This window comes from Barbatula barbatula (assembly GCF_947034865.1).
Source record: "Barbatula barbatula genome assembly, chromosome: 24".
NCBI lineage: Eukaryota > Metazoa > Chordata > Actinopteri > Cypriniformes > Nemacheilidae > Barbatula > Barbatula barbatula.
The window spans coordinates 823,110-846,054 of NC_136787.1; the positions used below are offsets into that span (position 1 = coordinate 823,110).

The 22,945-nt window shown below is 47.3% G+C and overlaps 1 protein-coding gene across 3 annotated transcripts in view; it reads right to left on the reverse strand.

Annotated features, from left to right (window-relative positions):
• Nucleotides 1-22,945, reverse strand: part of slc38a9 (solute carrier family 38 member 9) — an 86,225-nt gene that overhangs the window by 1,698 nt on the left and 61,582 nt on the right. Inside the window, exons 1-14 of one of the 3 annotated variants that reach the window (XM_079448160.1) lie at nucleotides 6,410-6,457; nucleotides 6,193-6,279; nucleotides 5,379-5,539; nucleotides 4,676-4,805; nucleotides 4,198-4,316; nucleotides 3,820-3,883; nucleotides 3,644-3,737; nucleotides 2,679-2,849; nucleotides 2,525-2,584; nucleotides 2,037-2,237; nucleotides 1,413-1,520; nucleotides 1,055-1,161; nucleotides 573-686; nucleotides 335-483 (exon numbers count right to left, since the gene is read on the reverse strand). In XM_079448160.1, coding sequence (XP_079304286.1) covers nucleotides 335-483; nucleotides 573-686; nucleotides 1,055-1,161; nucleotides 1,413-1,520; nucleotides 2,037-2,237; nucleotides 2,525-2,584; nucleotides 2,679-2,849; nucleotides 3,644-3,737; nucleotides 3,820-3,883; nucleotides 4,198-4,316; nucleotides 4,676-4,805; nucleotides 5,379-5,467 — 1,406 coding nt within the window. In that variant the 5' untranslated portion in view covers nucleotides 5,468-5,539; nucleotides 6,193-6,279; nucleotides 6,410-6,457. Of the gene's footprint in view, nucleotides 1-334; nucleotides 484-572; nucleotides 687-1,054; nucleotides 1,162-1,412; nucleotides 1,521-2,036; nucleotides 2,238-2,524; nucleotides 2,585-2,678; nucleotides 2,850-3,643; nucleotides 3,738-3,819; nucleotides 3,884-4,197; nucleotides 4,317-4,675; nucleotides 4,806-5,378; nucleotides 5,540-6,192; nucleotides 6,280-6,316; nucleotides 6,458-22,945 lie in introns of those variants that run through there. The other 2 variants (XM_079448159.1, XM_079448161.1) reach the window with 2 other exon arrangements.

A 22,945-nucleotide genomic window follows, 5' to 3' on the forward strand; every position in this document is an offset into this window, starting at 1 on the left:
CCATGAGACAACAGCACATATGGAACTCATCCAATGAAATCCTGTTTAGAGAACTTGGCAGCCACAGAAAAGTGTTTTCATCAGCACAATGACTGAAATGTGTTTTGAGTCTACTGTTAAAGCATTGTGTCAGCAACACAACGGTTGTGGGCTTGATCCAAGGGAACACACATACTGAGAAAAGAAACGTTTCCCATGAATGTAAGTCACTTTGGGTAAAAGTAAACTAGGATGTAAATCAACAGAAACATGTACGACAGCTTTGTATATTTGTCAAGATAAGAGCTGTGATTCAGCCATCCGTCAAAAGAGAATTTACTGAGCTGCGGCTCACCCGGGATACTGATCACCAAAGATCTGTCCCATCAGCTGTACCCGCACCAGATACCCCAGCAGCGGATAAACCGTGGTCATCTGGAACAGAAGAAAGCTCCTCGCTACAAACACCAGGATGTCACTGCTGGGAAAATTATCCAAAAAATTCTGGAACGCAATAAAAGCAAAGGTGGATGTTATAGGCTGTGACCAAAAGGTTTCTTCTGATGTCCTGAGGTTCCAGGCCATGCTCTTACCGGCTCAATGCATTCCTTAGACAGCGGAGGTGATGGGAAAGCAGCAAAGATCAACACCCCCACATAGAGATATGTTAAACCCACCAGGAGATACGCCAGTGACAGGTCTCGCACCTGTGACCACAACATCACATTTATCATAGTTAAACATCATTTACGCACAGAGTTTATGGTCTTGTTTGCATTTATTACAACTTGAATGAAAACGTATTAAATATAGATTTGCAAAGTGACAGTTTGGTCAAACTTCTAAGACGCTCATGACTCTAAAAACAGACTAATCAAATGTTTGTTGTCTCCATGGAATGACTCGCAGCACTTGCATCTATTTTGACTCTGTAGAGAGAGCACATGTCGTGGGTTTGTTCCATCCTGTGGCTAAACACAAATGCTTTGTTGCACAAGTGAATATTGATTGTGGAAGTGGGGATGTGTTGAGTTGCGTGATAATGCACTGCTGTTAAGAGACGGAGAATACTCACGTTGTTTTCTTGATGTTTGTTGCTCTTCATGAGCGTGATGATGCAGTTGTGAATGAAAAATGCTAACGTCAGAACACCGGTCAGCTGAGGAAACAGTGACCTAAACTCTACATCAGATCAGGGATAAAAAGAACAACGGCACATCAGACAATGAAGCTTCGGCAAATGGCCACAGATCAACGCGCCTCACATCACAAGCATCATGAAAATGCATGCATGATTTTGAAACGTAGCTCAGGACACAGGATAAGTAGCTATTCCATCTGTTTTTGATTTTTGCACTCAGGTAATAAGATATCAAGGGGTCAAATAAAAATAGAGTAATGAGTTATAATGACAAATGACTAAAAACATTTACCTGGAACAAAAAACATAGAGGTATCAAACCAGTGGAAGTCCAGGTGAAAACCCAGTCGGATGGCTTTAAGAGTGACCAGAAATATGAGATACAGTACTGATATAGTGCCTGTAGAGAAAAGAAAAACACAGTCTATGATATAGCAGGTTCACACTAAAAAAACACCAGAACGCAATTAACTGTCTGTTCAGCTTACAGTACTTGAAAAACAATACACAGGGAGACATACACACACAAGGACATAGACCTTGGCTGCCTGCAGGAGTCCCACAGGGTTCAGTACCCGGCCCCTTCAAATTACACAACAACACTTCCATTTCTCTTTCGCAGTATTATGACGTACCAACATAACCAGCTAAATTAAACTAACTAAAAAGTGACAAGAAATCTTAAATAAAAGACTAATTCATTTGTCATGGATAAAGCAAAATGAAGTAAACAAATAAATAATAAACTCAAATGATACACTGTTTTTATTAAATGATAAACCTTTATTTATTAATATCCACCAATATACAATGGCTAGCAACACAAAGTAACAATTGTTTGCAGTGTTGACATAAATTACATGAATTCTGTTTCAAGCCAAAGAACTCTAGCTATAGAATGAACAACAGCTCTTACCCAAAAAGGTGAATCTGGCAAAGAAAGATGCCGAGCGGAAGTTGAGCAGCGGCAAGAGAAGAGCGATGAGATAGAGCGGGACAGTGTCGGTTTTACTCCACCAGCGGTCAAACACAGCATGACCTGTACTGTTATCACTCACAGAGAACAAAAACACACTTCTGTTCTTGTCTGGATCCAAACCTGGATACGGACAAACCACTGCCAGAGAAACACATAAAGAAACACTTCAGATAACATGTCTGTCAGTGTAAATGTCAACTCTGCACTAGTTCTAAAGGATATCAAATAAGCACTGTGTGAGGTCTTTAACTTTACCACCTTACAAACAATTCTAACAGGCCAAAATCTCTGTTGCATCTTTTTTAAACTCGGTACAATGATTATATGGTATGTTCTATAAAGTCACATCAGATTGATATCCACTTTATGCAGAATGCAGAAAACCCCACCGATGTTTTGAGTGTGAAATTTGTATGTCTACTCACCTTTATCAGAACCATTAGTGCCAAACTCTGGATCCGATGAGCTGACATTGTAAACATGGTCTGCAGATGCAGAACACAGTCATTGAGTCATTGATGGAGATCACACCAGATAACATTTAATCAAATGAGATGAGATGAATAAAATCGGTCTTACTGTAAATGAATTTTCCTGTGTTGAACAAGAAGTTGGACATAAGAACCCAATAGACCACCATCGCACCGATCAAAGACACCAAAGAGAAGATAAGACTCGACCATTTTCCAAGCGCCCCAAAGTAATATTTACACACATCAGGAAACTCCCAGTCTGAGGTGTCGACAAAAGCTGCAAACACAGAGATGGATATTTAACAGAACACATTCCTTATTAATAACAGCCTATTCACTTTATCTATAGTTACAATTCCTTTGTAGCAATTACAGAAGCATCACAAACTGGATGTAGTACAAACACAAGCAGATGCATATTCCACCATTTAACATTAGGCGTGTAACGGTGCACATATTCATACTGAACCGGGCAACATTCCAAATATAGTCATCCTTCCTATGCCCTACTGCCTTTGAAGGGCAGAGCCCTGAACAGCTGAAGATAATGAGGAAATTACTTCACCTCCTTTGCCAAGAGCATTCCAGACATCTACATAATTGGATTGGATTCAATTTATTGTCATTACACACATACAAGTACAGTGTAACAAAATGGAGTAAGATGAAAAATACAGCATAACATGGGGAAGGTGAGGAGAAAAACAAGCACACAATGCACCATAGACAAGACTTGCAACAGGGGAAGTAATCCAGCTCAGGCAAGCAGCCATCAGGTTCTGCAGCCATTACGGTGCTGGTCACAGACCCGCTTGTCAGGCTGGGGGTTCAAAGTGGCACGTAAATGCCATGTTCACTCCAAAGTCTCAACTCTAAGGGCTCCTTTGAAGGAGTAAGGCATAGGAATGATGACTATATGCACGTGACGGTGCGGTACGAATACACGTGCCATTACACCCCTAGTTAACAATAGTTAATGCTGCTGCGGTCAGATATAATACAGCACTTACCAGTCACCATCATCAATAACCAGATATACTTTAAAAACCTGTGTGTGTTTCCTTGACGTACGTATTGCCTTTGTGGATTGTAATACTCTGTAACAGCAGTAGAGCGTCAACAGAGCCATAAGAACAATAATGATGATGCCCAGAGTGAAGCCAGCCTGAAAAACACACACACACACAATAAACATCATTCTACAGTGTAGCAAGTAAACGAAAAGATGTGTTATATATGAAACGCACCTGTTTTATCCCCCATGGTATACTTAATATAGAAGTTCCCATCATGGTGTTCCATATGGCAAAACTGCACACACACATTAAAGGACATCTTTTAAAAGCATTCTCTGAGATAAACTGTACTTTAACAAATCCAAAACACCATACATGATCACAAAAACTACACAACTAAATCATAAATGGGTCATGATACATCAATAGCCGTAAAACCTTACATTTCTATTTAAAATAGAGAATAATTTGATGTGCATGGTGTGTGTTGATCCTGGTTGTCTGTCTATAGAACATCTATCCCATCACTCCCTGATCAGCCTCTTTCTCTCACATGTGTCTTTGAGTGAAATGAACATCATTACCCAGGGTTCAGTGCGGTGCTCTTACATAGTGACAATGCTGGGGTTTTTGCCGGTACCGTCACCTCCCTTTACTTTGAAGGCTGTTCCCAGCGGACTGTAGATGTAGATGTCCTCAGCGGCGGGAATCACATGATCTGGAGGTACCTGAGCGAGATAACGTTCATAAACAAATGCATGACATCACAGCGTCTGTACGGAGACAAACAACAACCATCAGCAGATACACACAAGACTGGATCACATCCTGCAGAAGTCTTTAGATACCCGTGTGAATCTGTATTCAGGGACGCATCTCATGTCATTCTGCCTGATGTTTTATGAATGACTCTTTACGCGGAAAAACAAGTGAAAAGAATCAAAGTTTTAAACCTTGAATGTATAAGAACTTTTGTAACCAAAGCAGTAAAGACAGAACAACAGACTGTTTAGAAATATTCCCTCACTAGATCAAGTCAATAAACTACATGATACTGATACATGATGTGTTGTGTAGTGTTTCACACCAGCAGTCTGTCTGAAGACGCCGTCAGACGGCCGTAGTATTGAACTCTACTGTTCAGAGCGGACGCTTCGGCGGAGACTCGCTCCTGAACATCATCTCCCACGATATGCCTGGGCTCAACGTGAAACGGCCTGAAACACACAACCAATAACATCCTTTAGCACACATCTGCTTTGCTTGTACTCTTTGGGAAGGATGACGTACACCTTGTGAAGATCATCACATTTAAGACAGTGTTTGTGAAACAGCAGACGGGGTTTATGCTCAGTGATGATAGACAGTGACTCAACATCAAAAACAAACCTTTTTGATTATTGTTATAAACGTCATGTTGGCTTTCTTAAAAATGTTCATTTTGTGTTCCGTGAAAGAAAGAAAAAAACTGATGGCGAGTAAAGGACAACAGAAATGTTAGTGTTGTATTCTTTTCAATAATAACTTGGTTTGAAAGGGATAGTTCAGCCAAAAATGAAAATCCTGTCATCGGTTATTCCCCCTCCTGTCATTCCAAACCCGTATGACTGTCTTCTGCAGAACAGACACCAGAAGATCTCATTTCTTCATTTCTGTGTTCCACTGAAGAAGGAGTCATACAGAGGGGGAATAGATCTTTGGGAGGGGGTGAACAATCCCTTTAACAGCATGCTTTCATTACATTAATAAATGTCTGCGTCGCCTCTACATCAATGATTCATATAGTGTACCTTCTCTGTCTGGGGTCCAGTGAATCTGTGTAGTACTCCCCCGCTTGCACAGAACCCAACAGAGGTTTACTGTCCTCATCCATCATCATGTGTTCTTCTCCAACAGCGTCTTCATCCAGTCTTCTCCAAACACACTCACTTCAATGATGACTTGTGTTCATCTGTAGAACAGACACACGTGTTCATCTGGACCCTCAAACACAAACACCATGAGACATTTCACACACATGCTCCACAATGTGCCGTGACACGCTGGTCCTGCGAGAACTCATGTGTCACGACACGTTTACAGTCAAACATCTCAACGACCATCATCTGTAATAGAAACATATTCAACACACAAAGGTACAGAAACTCAGTGGAAGCACATTATGGTTTAGGCTGAAACACAGAACAAAGACACACGTCATTTCCTCACACTGATGCTTTCTGCATACATCTCACAGCCTTCAAAAAACTCCTTCAAGACATTCTCTTCTGTGAATACTTGACAAATGAGAAGAAGAAAAAGTGACCACTAACTCTCTCTCTCTCTCTCTCTCTCTCTCTCTCTCTCTCTCTCTCTCTCGTGAAAGTCACATGACATCAGGTGTCATATATGAGCAGATGCCTTCACTTGCCAAATCCTTCACAATGTTACACAAAACCCCTCCAGATGAAATCAAGTTTCTGTGTCATATACATGAGATGAACGCATATGCTCGATTATAATATGATATGAATGTGTTCGCTTGATTTTAACCCAAGCTGAAATAAACACGACATAAGCATACAGCTAAACATACACAATTCATCACAAATCTCATGTTATCACCTAAAACAGAGAGATAAAGTGTCTGTGGAGTCCGCAGTCAATTCTAATCCAATTTCACGCTGAGATCGTTCAGTATCATCAGATCCTCTAAACGAGAAGAAGAAGTTTAACTTTAGAAACTCACCGAAGCGAATCACACAGCGACAATCTGCTGAGCGACAATAATGTTTTGAAAAAGGAAACTCAGCATTTAAACTACACATGCATTTCAGATCACCTGTGGGATTTGAAGTACACCGTGTACATCAATACAACGCGTGCCTATGAGGAGGGAGTGCTCATAAAACTGCATTACCCATAAACCAACAGCGGCTGGCGGTCGTCGGCACGGACCCACAATTCCACACCGCTGTTGACGTTCACACGTTCAATCCGAGACCTTCAAACGCAAACAAAGGTTTACAGAAGAAAACATTATAAATTATGAGTTATTTGACGTATTTTATTTGTACTTTTTGAAGAGTTTTTATGATGTTGAAGTAAAAAAGCTGCGCGAGATACTCATGAAATCTCTTGCTCATTATTTACTATCATTTTGCGACGAATACCGTGAATTTCAAAATTGTACTTAACACTTTTATATATTTTAAATGTTTTTATTACGTTATATTTACATTTCAAAGAAAGCAAAAGCATATATCAAAGAACAAAACATTACACTTACAGTGTAAAACCAGTGATCAAAGTAATCTTAGCCAATAGGTTTCAAACACTTTAACGAAAACAAACTTTTAACTTCAAAATCTGTCTGCACCAAAATTTGCTGCCAATATATTTGTTCTTTTATTTGTAGGCTACTTGGTCAAATATATGTTTACATTTTATGGAACAGTTTGTGGAATCAGACTTACAAAACATATTGTACATCTTTCTATTCACATTTCCTGGTTGTATTTGACAGATATTTGATTGTCATGCACATGATCTTGTTATCATGTGGGCGATTATGTCCACCCACTCTTTGACCTTTGACCTTAGCTAAGGGATGCTTGATCTCAAATTCACTTTTTTAAGTTAAAAGTTAGTTTGTAATGTTCCTGCAAAGTAATGACGCTCCAAGTTCACTGCAAAGGGAGAGAAATCACATTTTAACTTGAGCTTCCTCCTACGTTAGTGACATCACAAACCACAAAATGGACATCAAACACGTTAAACACTTATGCTTAACATGGTCAATGTGTCAAAAAACTATTCGGACGTATGATGTAGTATTTCTGTGCTCGATACACTCCCCCAGCGTTCAGATAGGCTTTGGAAAGTTGCCAGACATCTTTTTAAATTGAGAATCAAATTCTCAAAAAAGCAACACAGGAACAACCCAAGACAGTTTCAGGATGAGGAGACTTAAAGCAGAGAGAGATGGAAAACTGAGACAATTGTTAAATTTAGCAGATGCACCTTGCGGCACACAGCAGTGGTATATAGAAGTGCTGTTATAAGGAATCATATTCTGAATATTTTACAGATGATTTGACCTTCATCTCAACCGGTGTCAAAGTTTAATAGATTATTGCAAACATTAAAAGTTGTAAAATGATTATAAAATACATAAAATTCTCATTCCAAAAACGGAGCCTTGTTCAATAGCAGGGATGCATTTTCTGAACATTTTAGTACTGATTTCATAGTTTAATGTAATGTACTTAAATTGTTTACTAAATTTGCATGGTTATTTTAAATATATATTTTCCAATAAAATATGCCTTGTGCAACATAAAGGGCATATATTTAATCTGAGTTTGTTTGGGCTCAAAACAGAACAGGTGCAGCAAGTGTAATTGGTATGAAACTGCAGAATAAAGGAGAGCTTCATCAACCCTCCCTGATGGAGGGAATGACATCAAATGACTCTTTGAAAAGGCCAATGAACTTGGCGAATGGGGTGGCACGCCAGACTCCGCCCCGTGCATACGGGTATAAAAGGGAAGATGGCGTGCCCATTCATTGACCTTTTTTGGGCTGAGGAACTTGAGAGGCACTCTAGTTCGCTGCAGCGTGCCGCCGCATGGCTCGTGGCATGATAGACACAACGACCCGTTCCCTCCTTCAGGGAGCGGAGGTTATATACGTAACCATGACGTTCCCTTTCTGTCGGTCTCTCGATGTTGTGTCGAGACTGACAGAATGGGGTTACCCTGGAAACTCTTCCAGCAACCAAGTAAGCACCCAAGTTTCCTCATCACTGTCAAAGAGCCACACTTCAAGGTGCTGGCAGAATGATTATGGGATTTACATTAATCTCATATAGGACCTATCTGATGAAGATGAAGACGAGGACTTCTTTAAAGTGTTTTTAGCCAGTAGAAATGAAGTTATATTAGTTAACATGAAGTAGGTGCTTTGTAAATGCTTTTTAATGTTGAAAAATGCTATAGCCCATATTTGCATTGACTGCAAATAGTCATTGGTTGAGTTATGCCAATATTACTCATGGTTTAGAAATAGTGATTAAAGTAAACTCATGTTGTATGTGTTGCAACAAAATTGGAAAAGGGATTATGTCTGGATTAGATTTTCCTCTTTCTTTCAGGAACATTTGTTAACTGTAGTCGGATTATTTTTTGGACTGTAAGAGTCCATGTAAACATGTTTTCAGATATTTTTTCTGTAATTGTCATTTTAGACGGCCACAAGAACATACCTCAATAAGAGAAATTTTAAAGGAACTGAGTGAAAAGATCACTCAAACGGGCATTTCCAAATTTAACATCAATCGTGCAGCAGTCCTCGATGGAGCTATACGAGGCTTTCGACGAATGTCATACAACCCAAACCACACAATGCCCATTAAGTTCTCTGATGACAAGGGTGCAACTGAAGAGGCTGTTGATCTTGGTGGCCCCCGAAGGGAATTTCTACGGTTTCTTATGGAAGCACTTTCTCACTCGAAGATGTTTCAGTGATACGAAGGACATTTGAACTTGGCCCTTGATTCCTCTGGTGTCAGGATTTGGCCAGGGTTGTTCCGGTTTTTGGCCACTAGAGGCCCCATTGTGCCTTTTGACCTTTTTGTTTCCACTTGTTTCCAGTTATTAGTTGCACATGTGCCTCGTTTCCTTGAATGTATTTAAACCCTTAGTTTTCCTCTGTTATTTGCTCTGTGTTTGAATGTTGGCACCCAGCCTCAGTGAAGCTGTGAATGTTTATTGCGCCAGTTGGACTCTCTTGTGGTACTCTGTTTTTTGTTCTCGTTTATATTTTTTTGTTATCTTTGGAGGCTTTATCTACTGTACCTACTACCTTGGGGATTTACCTTTTGACTAGAAGGATTACCTTTTTCCCTTGGATTTACTTTGGACGTTGTGGATTTATAATTTAACCTGAAGAATTTTACAACTCAGTTGGTTAAGTGACTGTTTCTCACACCGGAGACCCGAGTTCGAAACCGGGTCTTGAAAATAACACAGAGCCAATATGAACCCAGAGGCAGCCAGTTCTCAGGACCTTTTTGCCACGCTGTCCCACCACGAGGGCTTTGTCCAACGCCATGAAGCTGCTCTGGTTCAGCAAGAGGCCTTGATGGCCAGACATTCTCAACTTCTGTCGGAGATGCTGATTTCCATAAAGCAGATATCTGATCGACTTCCCCCGGCAACCGCCCCTGCTCCAGTACCTCAGATTCAGGTACCCGTGGCAGTTAACTCCCTGGCTGAACCTCGTCTTCCGCCTCCCCTACGGTTTTCAGGTGATCCAAGTGCTTGTAAGGGTTTCTTTACCCAATGTTCTCTCTCCTTCGAGCTGCAACCCTCGTCGTTTCCCACAGACAGGTCCAAGATCACATACATCATCACCCTGCTGTCAGAGAAAGCCCTGGCCTGGGCTACTGCTGTGTGGGATGCCCAAAGTCCCTGCTGTGCCCTTTACTGAGGAATTCAAGTGTTTCAGGGTCCTACCAGCGGCCCTGACTCAGCCAAGCAGCTCCTGACTCTCCGCCAAGGTCGGCGCAATTCCTGGGATTTGTAGTGGAACCCGGTCGAGTTCAAATGGACTCCAGGAAGGTTGGGGCGGTAGCATATTGGCCCACCCCCAAGTCCGTTAAGGAGGTTCAGCGTTTCCTGGGCTTCACAAACTTTTACCGCAAGTTCATCAAGAACTTCAGCTCAGTGGCAGCTCCTCTCAGCTTTAACCAAGGGTGGGAACGCAAGGTTTCTGTGTGGAAAAGAAGCTGAGATGGCCTTCCAAGGACTCAAGCAGCGCATCCTCCCCATCCTGACAATACCGACTGCAGATGAACCTTTTGTGGTGGAGGTAGATGCATCAGAGGTGGGTGTTGGAGCTGTCCTGTCTCAAAGGGGTGAAGACAAGAAGCTCCACCCTTGCGCCTTCTCACACCGGCTTACCCCGACTGAGATGAACTACGATGTGGGGGATCGTGAACTCTTAGCAGTTAATATGGCATTGGAGGAATGGAGACACTGGCTCGAGGGGGCTTCTCAACCGTTTCAAGTGCTTACGGACCACAAAAATCTGAAGTTTATCCAGCAGGCGAAGCGGTTGAACTCCAGACAAGCTCGATGGTCTCTTTTCTTCAATCGATTCCAGTTCATCCTCACCTATCGGCCCGGGTCAAAGAATCTTAAAACGGACGCCTTGTCCCGAGTCTACGCTCCCGCCATTCGAGAAGATACTCACATGCCTGTCCTTCCTGTTGCTAAGATCGTGGCCCCGATCTCGTGGCAAGTTGAGGATACCGTGAGACGAGCTCAAGCTACCGAGCCGGGCCCAAAAGGAGGTCCCGCCAATCGGTTGTTTGTTCCCAAGACAGCGAGGACCCAGGTCCTTCTGTGGGGTCACTCCTCTCGCCTCACCTGTCACCCGGGCATAGGCCGCACCTTGGAGTTCATCCAGCGAAAGTTCTGGTGGCCCACCATAAAGGAAGACACTGCCACTTTCGTCAAGGCCTGTCCCGTATGCTGCCAGGGCAAATCTTCTCACATCCGCCCTCAAGGACTCCTTCACCCTTTATCTATTCCCCACCAACCCTGGTCCCATATCTCGTTGGACTTCATTACTGGCCTCCCCCGGTCCCATGGTAATACTACTATCCTAGTCATCATCGACCGGTTTTCTAAGGCGGCCAGGTTCGTTCTCTTGACTAAGTTACCTTCTGCCAACGAAACGGCTGAGCTGGTAATTAACCATGTGTTCCGAGTCTTTGGCATTCCTCAGGATATGGTTTCCGACAGAGGTCCTCAGTTCGCCTCAAGGTTTTGGAAGGCCTTCTGCCAACTCATAGGGGCCACTGCCAGTCTATCTTCAGGGTACCACCCGGAGTCCAACGGCCAAACCGAAAGGATGAATCAAGAGCTGGAAACCGCCCTCAGATGTATGGCCTCCAACAACCCGAAAAAAATTGGACACCTAAATCCTCAACCTAAGGCCCGAAATTGCCCTTATTCATCCAGTGGATGGTGCTTTTGTGCTTTTTTAATTTTTTGGGACACTTCGGGGACAAGGCGGCCAGTTGGTGTATGGCCCGGGCATGTTGCTTAGTGTCTCATACTTACCTGGAGAAGCAATTTAGCAGCAGAAGCGTACAGAACTGTGTAAGTGTATTTAAATTGTGTCTTGTTGAGTTTTAGTACTGTGTTAAACTGAGATATCGCTTTGTATTTACTTCCGCTCTGTCACGTGGTGAAACCGCGGGTAGTATCGTTCCTTCGTTCGTTCTTGGGCTAGTTTCATTTGTTTGCTTTGTGTGCGCGTGTCATCTGAGGGCGGGGCCTGTTGAATTTAAGTAATTATACGCGTATTTAAAAAGCGTCTACCCACCGCGGCAGCGGTCGCATGCAGCCCTCATCGCGTGAAGACCGAAGAGAGTAAAGACATCGACTCTACCTGCGCGCGACTCCACCGAGCCCGGGACACCGACAGGGCACTTGAGTATTGCACTTCTTTTGTATTATTATTTTTCTGTTTTGTATCAACACTTGCACTTTTTGTCTTACTTGTTTGCACTAACACTTATTCCTTTATTGTTATCTTAAATGTTTCTTCCTGTTTTCTTTCTGCTTCTTTTAAATATGTGTTTTAAAATCCTTTCTGTTATCACAACACGAAAATCATCTGCCGCATGCCGAAGGCGACGCAATGCTAATAACCTTCACAATGTATCACTGCTAGCAACTGCCCCCTCTACTTTCCCAATTGGATTGTGGAACTGCCAATCTGCTGTGAACAAAGCTGATTTCATTACAGCTTTTGTTAAACATTCTGGTCTCTCCATTGTAGCACTTACAGAAACATGGATCAAACCAGAGGACTCTGCCACTCCCGCTGCCCTCTCCCATAACCACACTTTCTCCCACAGCCCTCGCATCACAGGAAGGGGTGGAGGCACCGGTCTACTCATCCCCAAAGACTGGAAATTCAATCAGCTAACACCCTTGTGTGACAACAGCTCCTTCGAGTTTCATGCTGTTACTATCACCCACCCTGTTAAAAGTTATTTTGTAGTTATATATCGTCCCCCAGGTCAGCTTGGACATTTCTTGGAGGAGCAGGATGTGCTTCTTTCATCCTTCCCTGAGGATGGTACTCCCCTGGTGGTACTAGGTGACTTCAACATCCACATTGGAAAGCCACAGGCTGCTGACTTCGTCAACCTGACCGCATCATTTCTCCTCGAGCAAGTTTCCACATCAGCAACCCACAAGTCTGGAAACCATCTAGATCTGATCTGCACAAGGTTCTGCTCCACTCATCACTCTCAGGTCACCCCGCTGCACACGTCTGATCACTTCTTCGTCACCCTTGACCTCGACCTCACTGCTCCGGATATCGCTGATGTCTTACCGATGGTCACCTTCCGGCGCAACCTGCGGTCTCTCCCTCCCTCCTGTTTTTCCTCTGCTGTCTTCTCTGCACCCCCCCCCCCCTCTGATGAGCTCTCTCTTTTAGGTACAGACAATGCCACAGACACCCTGTGTTCCACGCTTTCATCCTGCTTGGACAACCTATGCCCTCTTGCATCTGGACCAGCCCGTCCATCCCCGTCGGCTCCCTGGTTATCGGATGTACTGCGTGAGCATCGCGCCAGCCTCCGGTCAGCTGAGAGAAAATGGCGCAAGTCAAAAGAGCCTGCAGAACTCTCTCTTTACCAATCTCTTCTCTCTTCTTTCTCTGTAGATGTCACCTCTGCAAAAACAGATTACTACCACTTGAGGATCTGCAACTCTCCGGACTCGCGAAAGCTCTTCAAAACCTTCTCTGCTCTCCTCTGTCCGCCTGCTCCCGCACCTTCATCAGAGTTAACAGCTGCTGACTTTGCATCGTTCTTCGTAAAGAAAACTACTGCCATCAGCAGCCAGTTCTCTACGCCACCATCTGTCGAACCCGCCCACATCGCTGACACGTGTGTGCTCCCCGCCTTTTCTACTCTGTCTGAAGCTGATGTCTCAAAGGTCATTGGCTCCAACCACCCTACCATCTGCCCACTGGATCCCATCTCCCTTCTTCCCTTCATCGCCAAAGCCCTGGAGTGAGTTGTGTTCAATCAGCTCTCCTCCTTTCTCATGCAAAACAACCTCCTGGACAGCAATCAGTCTGGTTTCAAGACCGGTCATTCCACAGAGACTGCACTGCTCTCAGTCATCGAAGCCCTGAGACTGTCAAAAGCATCATCCATGTCATCTATGCTCATCCTACTGGATCTGTCTGCTGCCTTTGACACTGTCAATCATCACATCCTCCTGGCTTCTCTCAGTGCTATGGGTGTCTCTGGAATGGCGTTGCAATGGTTTGAGTCCTACCTCTCGGGTAGGTCATTCAGAGTATCCTGGAGAGATAAGGTCTCCGCGTCCCAACAGCTCAACACGGGGGTGCCACAGGGCTCAGTGCTTGGACCGCTACTCTTCTCCATTTACATGACATCCCTCGGCTCGGTCATTCAGAAGCATGGCTTCTCTTATCACTGCTATGCCGACGACACACAACTCTACTTGTCATTTGAACCGGACGATCCTACGGTCGCTGCTCGCATCGCGGCATGCCTGAGTGACATCTCGCTTTGGATGAAGGATCATCACCTGCAGCTAAACCTTGCAAAAACTGAACTGCTTGTGATCCCGGCCAACCCAAAGATTCACCACAACCTTGCCATTCAACTAGGCTCATCAACGATTACACCGTCCAGCACAGCCAGAAACCTGGGAGTGGTAATCGATGATCGGCTTAACCTCACAAGTCATGTTGCCAGCACCACCCGGTCCTGTAGATTCATCCAGTACAATATTAGGAAAATTAGACCTTTCCTATCGGAGCGCTCTACGCAAGTCCTAGTCCAGGCTCTTGTCCTGTCCAAACTGGATTATTGCAATGCGCTTCTGGCTGGACTTCCTGCTTGCACAATCAAACCTCTCCAGATGATCCAGAATGCGGCGGCAAGAGTGGTCTTCAATGAACCGAAGAGAGCGCATGTAACTCCGCTCTTCATCAGGTTACACTGGCTCCCTGTTAACGCCCGCTTTGCTCCTGGCCTACAAGACCAACACCGGATCTGCACCATCGTATCTCCACTCGCTAATGCAGATCTATGTTCCTGCCAGATCACTGCGGTCTGCAAAGGAACAACGACTAGTGTTACCATCCCAAAAAGGAAAAAAGTCACTCTCCCGTACCTTCTCTGGATCTGTTCCACATTGGTGGAATGATCTACCAGCTGCTACAAGATCAGCAGACTCGGTTGCCATCTTTAAAAAACGCCTAAAAACGCATCTCTTCCGTCAACACGTCGCTGATTGATTTTTTTCTAATTCTCTTCCCTTTCCTTCTTAAAAAAAAAAAAAATTACTAACCTCACTTTCCCTTTCTGTCTGTCTCTCGACGTTGTGTCGACAGAATGGGGTTTGACTTGAGAACCTACCTTCTCTGACTGACTTGAACAGGCCAATGAAAATTGACGAATGAAATTTGCATGCCGGACTCCGCCCCCGGATATCCGGGTATAAAAGGGAGCCGGCGTGCCGCATACATTCACCTTTTGTTCTTCGGAGCCTTCGCATCCTGATGCTGACGACTCTGCAGATATTATCTACGTGTTGCTGGTCTTACGACGTGGTGCAGCGGACTGTCCCTTTTCCTGTGACTTCCCCTGGGCGTCTCGGCAACTGCCAAAGCGTCTCTCTTAATATTTCTTCAGCGCGGCATGTCCCGCTGTGCTCGTGGGTGCGGCGCACTCATCGAGGAAGGGGAAGGACACGATGTCTGCCTCAGGTGTCTGGGACCCCAGCACGCTGAGGCAGCATTTGTGGATATATCTTGATGTAGACGTTGATGTAGATTCAGACGTTGCGGTCACGGGTAGCTGTGTTCTTGCGAGAATCAGCCGCCACCTCGAGTGCTTCCCGTTCTGCGGCAGCAGCGGCATCAGCCCTGCCGTCCGCTTCGGCGAGCACCGAGGGTGATCGGGGAATTACCGTGAGCCTCAATCCGTCAGCCACCGGCTCGTGGACCGTTCCGCCCCGCCTCGCTCGTCTGGCCGTCCCGGAAAAGGCGGTACGCCGCCTTGTTCCTCCGTCACGTACTCGGACACGGGGCGTGACGACGATGAGATGTCGCTCGCAGCATCGGAGGGCGACCTCCTGGCATCCGACATCGACGATTCCTTGGAGCTTCCTCCCCCGGGGGGTCGAGCTCAGGATGAAGCGGACATCGAGATGTCAGCCATGCTTTCCCGGGCTGCCGCGAGTATTGGGCTGCAGTGCACCGCACCGCCTCTTCCCCAACGCTCTTCAGGCCAAGGCGTTGAAGGAGTTGCACGAGGGAAAGTCCGACCCGGGGCTAATGCAGGAGCTCCGCACTGCCACTGACCTCGCTCTTCGGACGACGAAGGTGACGGCGCGAGCCCTGGGTCGTACGATGTCCACACTGGTGGTCCAGGAGAGTCACCTTTGGCTAAACCTTGCGCAGATGCGGGACGCTGATAAGGTTCGCTTTCTCGACGCCCCCATCACGCAGGGTGGGCTGTTTGGTGATACGGTCGAGGACTTCTCTCAGCAGTTCTCGACGGTAAAGAAGCAGACGGAGGCGATTAAGCATATCCTGCCCCGCCGCGACCCGGCCGCCTATCGTCTGTCGAGGTCCCGCGCGGCGTCTGCTTCCCAGCAGCCCCGCCCCTCTTCGACTCAGACTCCGGCCCCAGCGCCCCCTGCACAGGCGGCCTCCCGGAGAAGGACGTCGAAGAGGAGAGCACCATCCCGTCACCAACCTCCGCGGAAGCAGAAGCGTTCCTGACGGGGTGAACCCAGGGAGATCGAGTTCACCGGGCCCGACCCAAGCAACTACATCGCTGAAGGGTCGGATTGGGACGGTACCTGCCCCGTCCCAGCAACACCAGCCGGGCCCTTTTCAGGGCCTGGTGCCCACATTCTCACGAAAAGAGCTGTCTCTCTCCCTGGGTCTTTTTCACAGCCGCTCTCACCCTCCGCAGGACGGTGCTCGGCAACCCCACGTTGTGTTTCGGCGAGACACACGGTTGGGTATAACTCTCAGTGGCCACCAGCACCCTCAGTCAGACGGTGCGGTATGCCGTGATGTCGCCCGGCAGGCACCTCGGCAGAGCCGCTCTTCTCCCCGGGGTCCCCCCCACGGCGAGGTAGCCATACTGCCAGCCATCGAACCACCCCCCACGGGGGCAATGAATCAGATCGAACCTTTGGTCCCCCTGTCTCGGTCCCTGGGAGCCTGGTTGGCTCTTCCCAGACCAGCACGGTGGCTAGAGAGAACGATCCGTCTCGGCTATGCGATTCAGTTTGCCAAGCGCCCACCCAAGTTTCGGGGCATCCTCTTCACATCAGTGGGAGTAGATGCTCCCGTGCTTCGGGCCGAGGTCGCTACCCTTCTGGCGAAGGGGGCGGTCGAGCTCGTCCCTCTGGCCGAGATGTACTCCGGGTTTTACAGCCCGTATTTCATTGTCCCCAAGAAAAGTGGCGGGTTGCGCCCCATCTTGGACCTGCGTACCCTGAACAAGCACCTACACAAGCTGCCGTTCAGGATGCTAACACAGAAGCGCATTCTGACGTCCGTCAGGCGTCAGGATTGGTTCATGGCGATCGACCTGAAGGACGCGTACTTCCATGTGTCCATCCTCCCTCGTCACCGGCCGTTCCTACGGTTCGCTTTCGAGGGACAGGCATATCAGTACCGCGTCCTCCCATTTGGTCTGTCCCTGTCTCCTCGAGTCTTTACGAAGGTCGTGGAGGCCGCCCTCACTCCCCTCAGGGAGCAGGGGGTGCGCATACTCAACTATCTCGACGACTGGCTCATCTTGGCGCACTCGCGAGATCTGTTGTGTACACACAGGGACCTGGTGCTCCGGCACCTAGACCATTTGGGGTTGCAGGTCAACCGAGAGAAGAGCAAGCTCTCCCCTGTGCAGAGCATCCTTTTCCTCGGTATGGAACTCGACTCTGTCTCCATGACTGCATGTCTTTCTTCCGAGCGTGCCCAGTCGGTGCTGACCTGCCTGAGGAGCTTCAGGCAGCAGCCAGCGGTCCCGCTGAAACTTTTTCAGAGGCTCCTGGGACACATGGCGTCCTCGGCGGGGGTGGTCCCCTCGGGTTGATGCACATGAGACCGCTACAGCACTGGCTACAGAGCAGAGTTCCTTGGAGTGCGTGGCACACCGGCAACAGGCGTGTCCCGATCACGCCCTTCTGCCGGCGCACCCTAACCCCATGGTCTTCAATGACTTTTCTGCGGACAGGGGTCCCTCTTGGGCAGGTTTCGAGGCGCGTCGTGGTGACGACAGACGCCTCCCTGCAGCGTTGGGGTGCTGTGTGCAACGGGCACGCAGTGTCGGGTCTCTGGACGGGCCCCCGCCTGCGCTGGCATATCAATCGCCTAGAGTTGTTGGCGGTGCTGCTTGCACTGAGGAGGTTCCTTCCCCTCGTGCAGGACAAGCACGTGCTGGTCCGGTCGGACAGCACGACTGCTGTGGCGTATATCAACCGACAGGGTGGTATTCGTTCAAGGCAGCTACCGCAACTCGCCCGACGCCTCCTCCTGTGGAGCCAGCAGGTGACGAAGTCTCTGTTAGCCACTCACATCCCGGGCGACCTGAACCAGACAGCCGATGCGCTCTCTCGTCAGTCGACGCCCCGTGGAGAGTGGCGGCTCCACCCCCGCGCAGTCCAGCTCATTTGGGTGCAGTTCGGGCAGGCACAGGTGGCCCTGTTCGCCTCCCTGGACACCACCCATTGCCCGCTTTGGTACTCCCTGACCGAGGCCCCCCTCGGCACGGATGCCTTGGCGCACAGCTGGCCGCGGGACAAGCAGAAGTACGCCTTCCCCCCAGTGAGCCTCATTGCACACGTCTTGTGCAAGGTCAGGGAAGAGGAGCATCAAGTGCTACTAGTAGCGCCTTACTGGCCCAACAGGACTTGGTTCTCGGAGCTAATGCTCCTGACGACAACTCCCCCCTGGCCGATTCCCCTGACGAAGGACCTTCTTTCTCAGGGGAAGGGCGCGTTTTGGCATCCGAGACCAGACCTCTGGAACCTACATGTCTGGACCATTGGTAGAGACCATTGTTCAGGCTAGGGCCCCGGCCACGAGGTGGTTATCCGCTTTCAAGTTGCGCCTCTTCTCGTCCTGGTGTTCTTCTCGTGGAGAAGACCCACGGATATGCTCGATCGGGAGCGTGCTTTCCTTCCTGCAGTCGAGACTCGAGAACAATCTCTCCCCTTCCATGCTGAAAGTGTATGTAGCCGCAATTGCCGCTCATCACGAACCAGTTAGTGGGAAGTCTCTGGGACAGCACGACCTGGTCATTAGGTTCCTGAGGGGCGCGAGAAGGCTGAATCCGGCCCGTCCGCGCTCCGTTCCCTCTTGGGACCTCAATGTGGTCCTGGCGGGCCTCCAGAGGCCCCCCTTCGAGCCCCTCGGGGATGCCGCTCTTTCTCATCTCTCGATGAAGACGGCTCTCCTAGTGGCGCTCGCTTCCATCAAGAGGGTAGGGGACCTACAAGCATTTTCCGTGACCACGGATTGCCTAGAGTTCGGGCCTGGTCAATCTCACGTTATCCTGAGACCCCGGCCGGGCTACGTGCCCAAAGTTCCCACCACTCCCTTCCGGGACCAGGTGGTGAACCTGCAGGCGCTCCCTTCCGGGGAGGAAGACCCAACCCCTTCCGTGTTGTGCCCAGTACGCGCGCTGCGCCTCTACTTGGGCCGCACGCAGAGCTTCAGGAGCTCTGACCAGCTCTTTGTCTGTTTTGGGAGGTCAGCACAAGGGGAGGGCTGTCTCCAAACAGAGGTTGGCGCACTGGATCGTGGACGCCATCACTATGGCTTACCGATCGCAGGATCTCCCGTGCCCGCTTGCAGTGAGGGCACACTCCACCAGGGGTGTGGCCTCCTCGTGGGCACTGGCGCAGGGCGCCCCTCTGGCAGACATATGTAGAGCTGCGGGTTGGGCTACGCCCAGCACCTTCGCGAGGTTCTACAGCCTCCGCGTGGAACCGGTATCTGCCAGAGTCTTACGAGACACCGCCAGGTAAGTCCGGCAGCCGGTGGGCGTACGCCTGCGATAGCACTCCTCCATAGGTGAGACGTGGTGCTATCCAGCCTCCCCTCTTCCCCCCACGTGGGCGAAGAGTAGGCATTCCATCCATCACTAAGCACTCCTCGGCGGCGGCCTCGGCGGAGCAGCCCTGCCTCCCTTGGCCTGTTTCTGAGCTCTAGCAGTGACTCAAACAAGGCCTAGTGCTCCACGCGTAGTAACCCCCCCACAGGGCGGTTCCGTCTGTTGTCTTCTCATGAATGGCTCTCAATCGATGGCCCATGACCTCTCCCAGGTGTACTTCACCTGCTCGCGACACCATCTCGTGTCTGCATGTCTCCCACGTGCTCTCCCCTATCCGGTGAGACCGTGTGTGAATCTCCACTAAAGCTCCTCCCTGCGGTAGGAAGTGGTCTCCATAGCGCGTTCCCTCAGGGGGGAATGACGCTTCCCAGTGGCCTTACGGTGCCGGGCGGCTTCTCGCTGTTAAGAGAACTAGGCCGCCGTCCGTGACGGCCGGTGGAAGGGGCTCCCATCTTTTTTTGAAAGCTCTGGACTCCTTCCCTTCCGCTGGAAGGTTGCAATTCATGCTAAGTGCTCACGTCTGACACGCCCAGGCCAGTCAGCGTCGCTTCGCGGGGAATTGTGACGCGGCACAGCGCTGTGGCGTTTTCCGAGGAACCCCATTCTGTCGACACAACGTCGAGAGACCGACAGAAAGGGAACGTCTCGGTTACGTATGTAACCTCCGTTCCCTGATGGAGGGAACGAGACGTTGTGTCCTTCATGCCACAACGCTGGCCGCCCGCTGCAGCAGTCGGGGCAAGATCCTCAGGCTCCTCAGCACAAAAGGTGAATGAATGCGGCACGCCGGCTCCCTTTTATACCCGGATATCCGGGGGCGGAGTCCGGCATGCAAATTTCATTCGCCAATTTTCATTGGCCTGTTCAAGTCAGTCAGAGAAGGTAGGTTCTCAAGTCAAACCCCATTCTGTCGACACAACGTCTCGTTCCCTCCATCAGGGAACGGAGGTTACATACATAACCGAGACGTTTTCTGTCTTCTATAGCCACAGTGCTCGGTTCTCATATCCGCATAACTTTCAAAGCCAGTTTTTTAAATATATCAAATATTTCCCAGTCAGACATCCTAAAAGCAAGAGCATTTAAACTCACCGGACTGAATGATGTTTTTATATTTTATTTTCAGCTGCTGCCATGTTCTTTTTATTGCAGAAGGATTGCACCTACATGACAAAAATCGAAGGTATATATGTGTTTATATATATATATATATATATAGTGCCTCCAATTCGACTGCGAGAAATAAACGGAACGCTTTTTGTCACGTGGCGTTGCCATGGTGAATCGTGTTATCTTCGCTCAATTGATGATGGCTTTTTAAAGCCGCGATGAACACGCGTAACCTAGAGTAAACTTACTCAGAGTGGATTGAACTCATTGAAACCAGCTGTTCTGAAACAGAAAACTCAGAGTAGCGATTATCTGAGTAAATCAACTCAGAGTTCATATTTTAACTCAGGGTTGCTTGAACCTCCTTATTGAAACGGGTCCCTGGACTCAAGTTTGTGGATTTATAGTTTGTTATTCTTAAGACCTTGTTTGTTTTGTCCCCCTTGTGGGAAGTTTTAGTTTTCAGTCTTGTTTGTGTATATGTTTTCCCCATTGAGGGTCTTTGTTTTAATAAAGGTTTTGTTATTTAGCAAACCGCTGCCTGCGCTTGGGTTCTGTCTATACTCCATAACACAAAGCAAGATAGTTGAATATAAATGTTTTACCTTTGAAGTGTATTCATTGGCTCACTTAAGCTGATCATATCAGTTTCATGATATTCTGCTGTTCTGCACAAAGACAAAATTAAAAAGTAAATGCTTTAACTTAAGAGTTTATTTTTTCAAGTTGCAGGATAGGAAACATTTAAATGATTAATATAAGATAAAACAATAAGTGATACTAAAATCCTTTTAGTAATTTACCGTAATCCACATTGGGCTGCGTGTATCTCAATAACATCACAATTAAATATGTCCTTGCACAGTGGACACTCTGCAGTCTGATGTGACATTCAAATACAGAGTTAAATTATATACATAATATAATTCATAGTTCCTAAACAATGGTACAATTGTTTAGGAACTTATCAAATGAAGTGAAAATTCATATTATTCAAGACATAAATAGATCCATAAATATTCTTCTCACCTTCTCTGTCCAGACTTCATTTATATATGAATCACAACATTCAAATTCTGGTGATTTTTCAAATTCCTGCAACCAGAAAATTCACATCAAAATAGTGTTTTGATTTCATGGCTATGAAATATATACAAAAGATCAGAATGTACAAAAATTTGGAGCAAAAAGAAAATAAACACCTCTTTCAAAGTGTCAACAGAACTTGAAATGTCTTCTTGTGGGGTCTTTTCCACTGACTGAAATTAAATAGAATCACATCCACCTTATGTTTTCAGAGGTAATTTGTGACTAAAGTGACTAAAATAAACACCTTAGACTTACATCACTTGAGGTACACAGATCCACCTGTTTCATCCCACAGTGCTTTATATGCATTGGAAGGCACTGAAGAGGAACCATTTGGCTGCACATTGTACACTGGGCTTTGGGCATTTTCTCAAATTCTTTTGCATCAGGGGTGTATTCCAGAAAGCAGGTTATGTGACTTACCCGGGTAAGTTTAGGAGTAAGTAAGCGGATAACCTCTGCTTTCGGTTCCAAAAACGGAGGTAACTTTCGGGTTATGTAAGTAACCATAGCAACTGACTCTCTGAGGATAACCTGCTCCGGAGCAGGTTATGTTGCAGGGTTAGTTTGTTTCAGAGAGGTTTCCGAGCATGGCGTGCCCTTTCGATGAGGATCCTGTGGACGTAGAGGCACAGATTATACAGGGTTTTTTTCGCCGTGAGAGGGTGATAAGACCACGTATCGATGTATTTTCTTATCCTAACGAATATTTGCAGGAGCGCTATCGTTTTTCTAGGCAGTCGTTAATTTATTTAACAAACCTACTAAAACCACACATCTCAAACGTGACAAACCGCGGGTCAGCGCTTGGCGCCGAACAAATTCTTTGTATTGCTCTGCGCTTTTTTGCTACGGGGAGTTTTCTCTACTGTGTGGGCGATGCAGAGCATGTGGGAAAGGCAACAGTGTGTAGAGCAGTTTGTACAGTATGCATGGCACTGAAACGGTTTCTACACACTTTTGCACAGT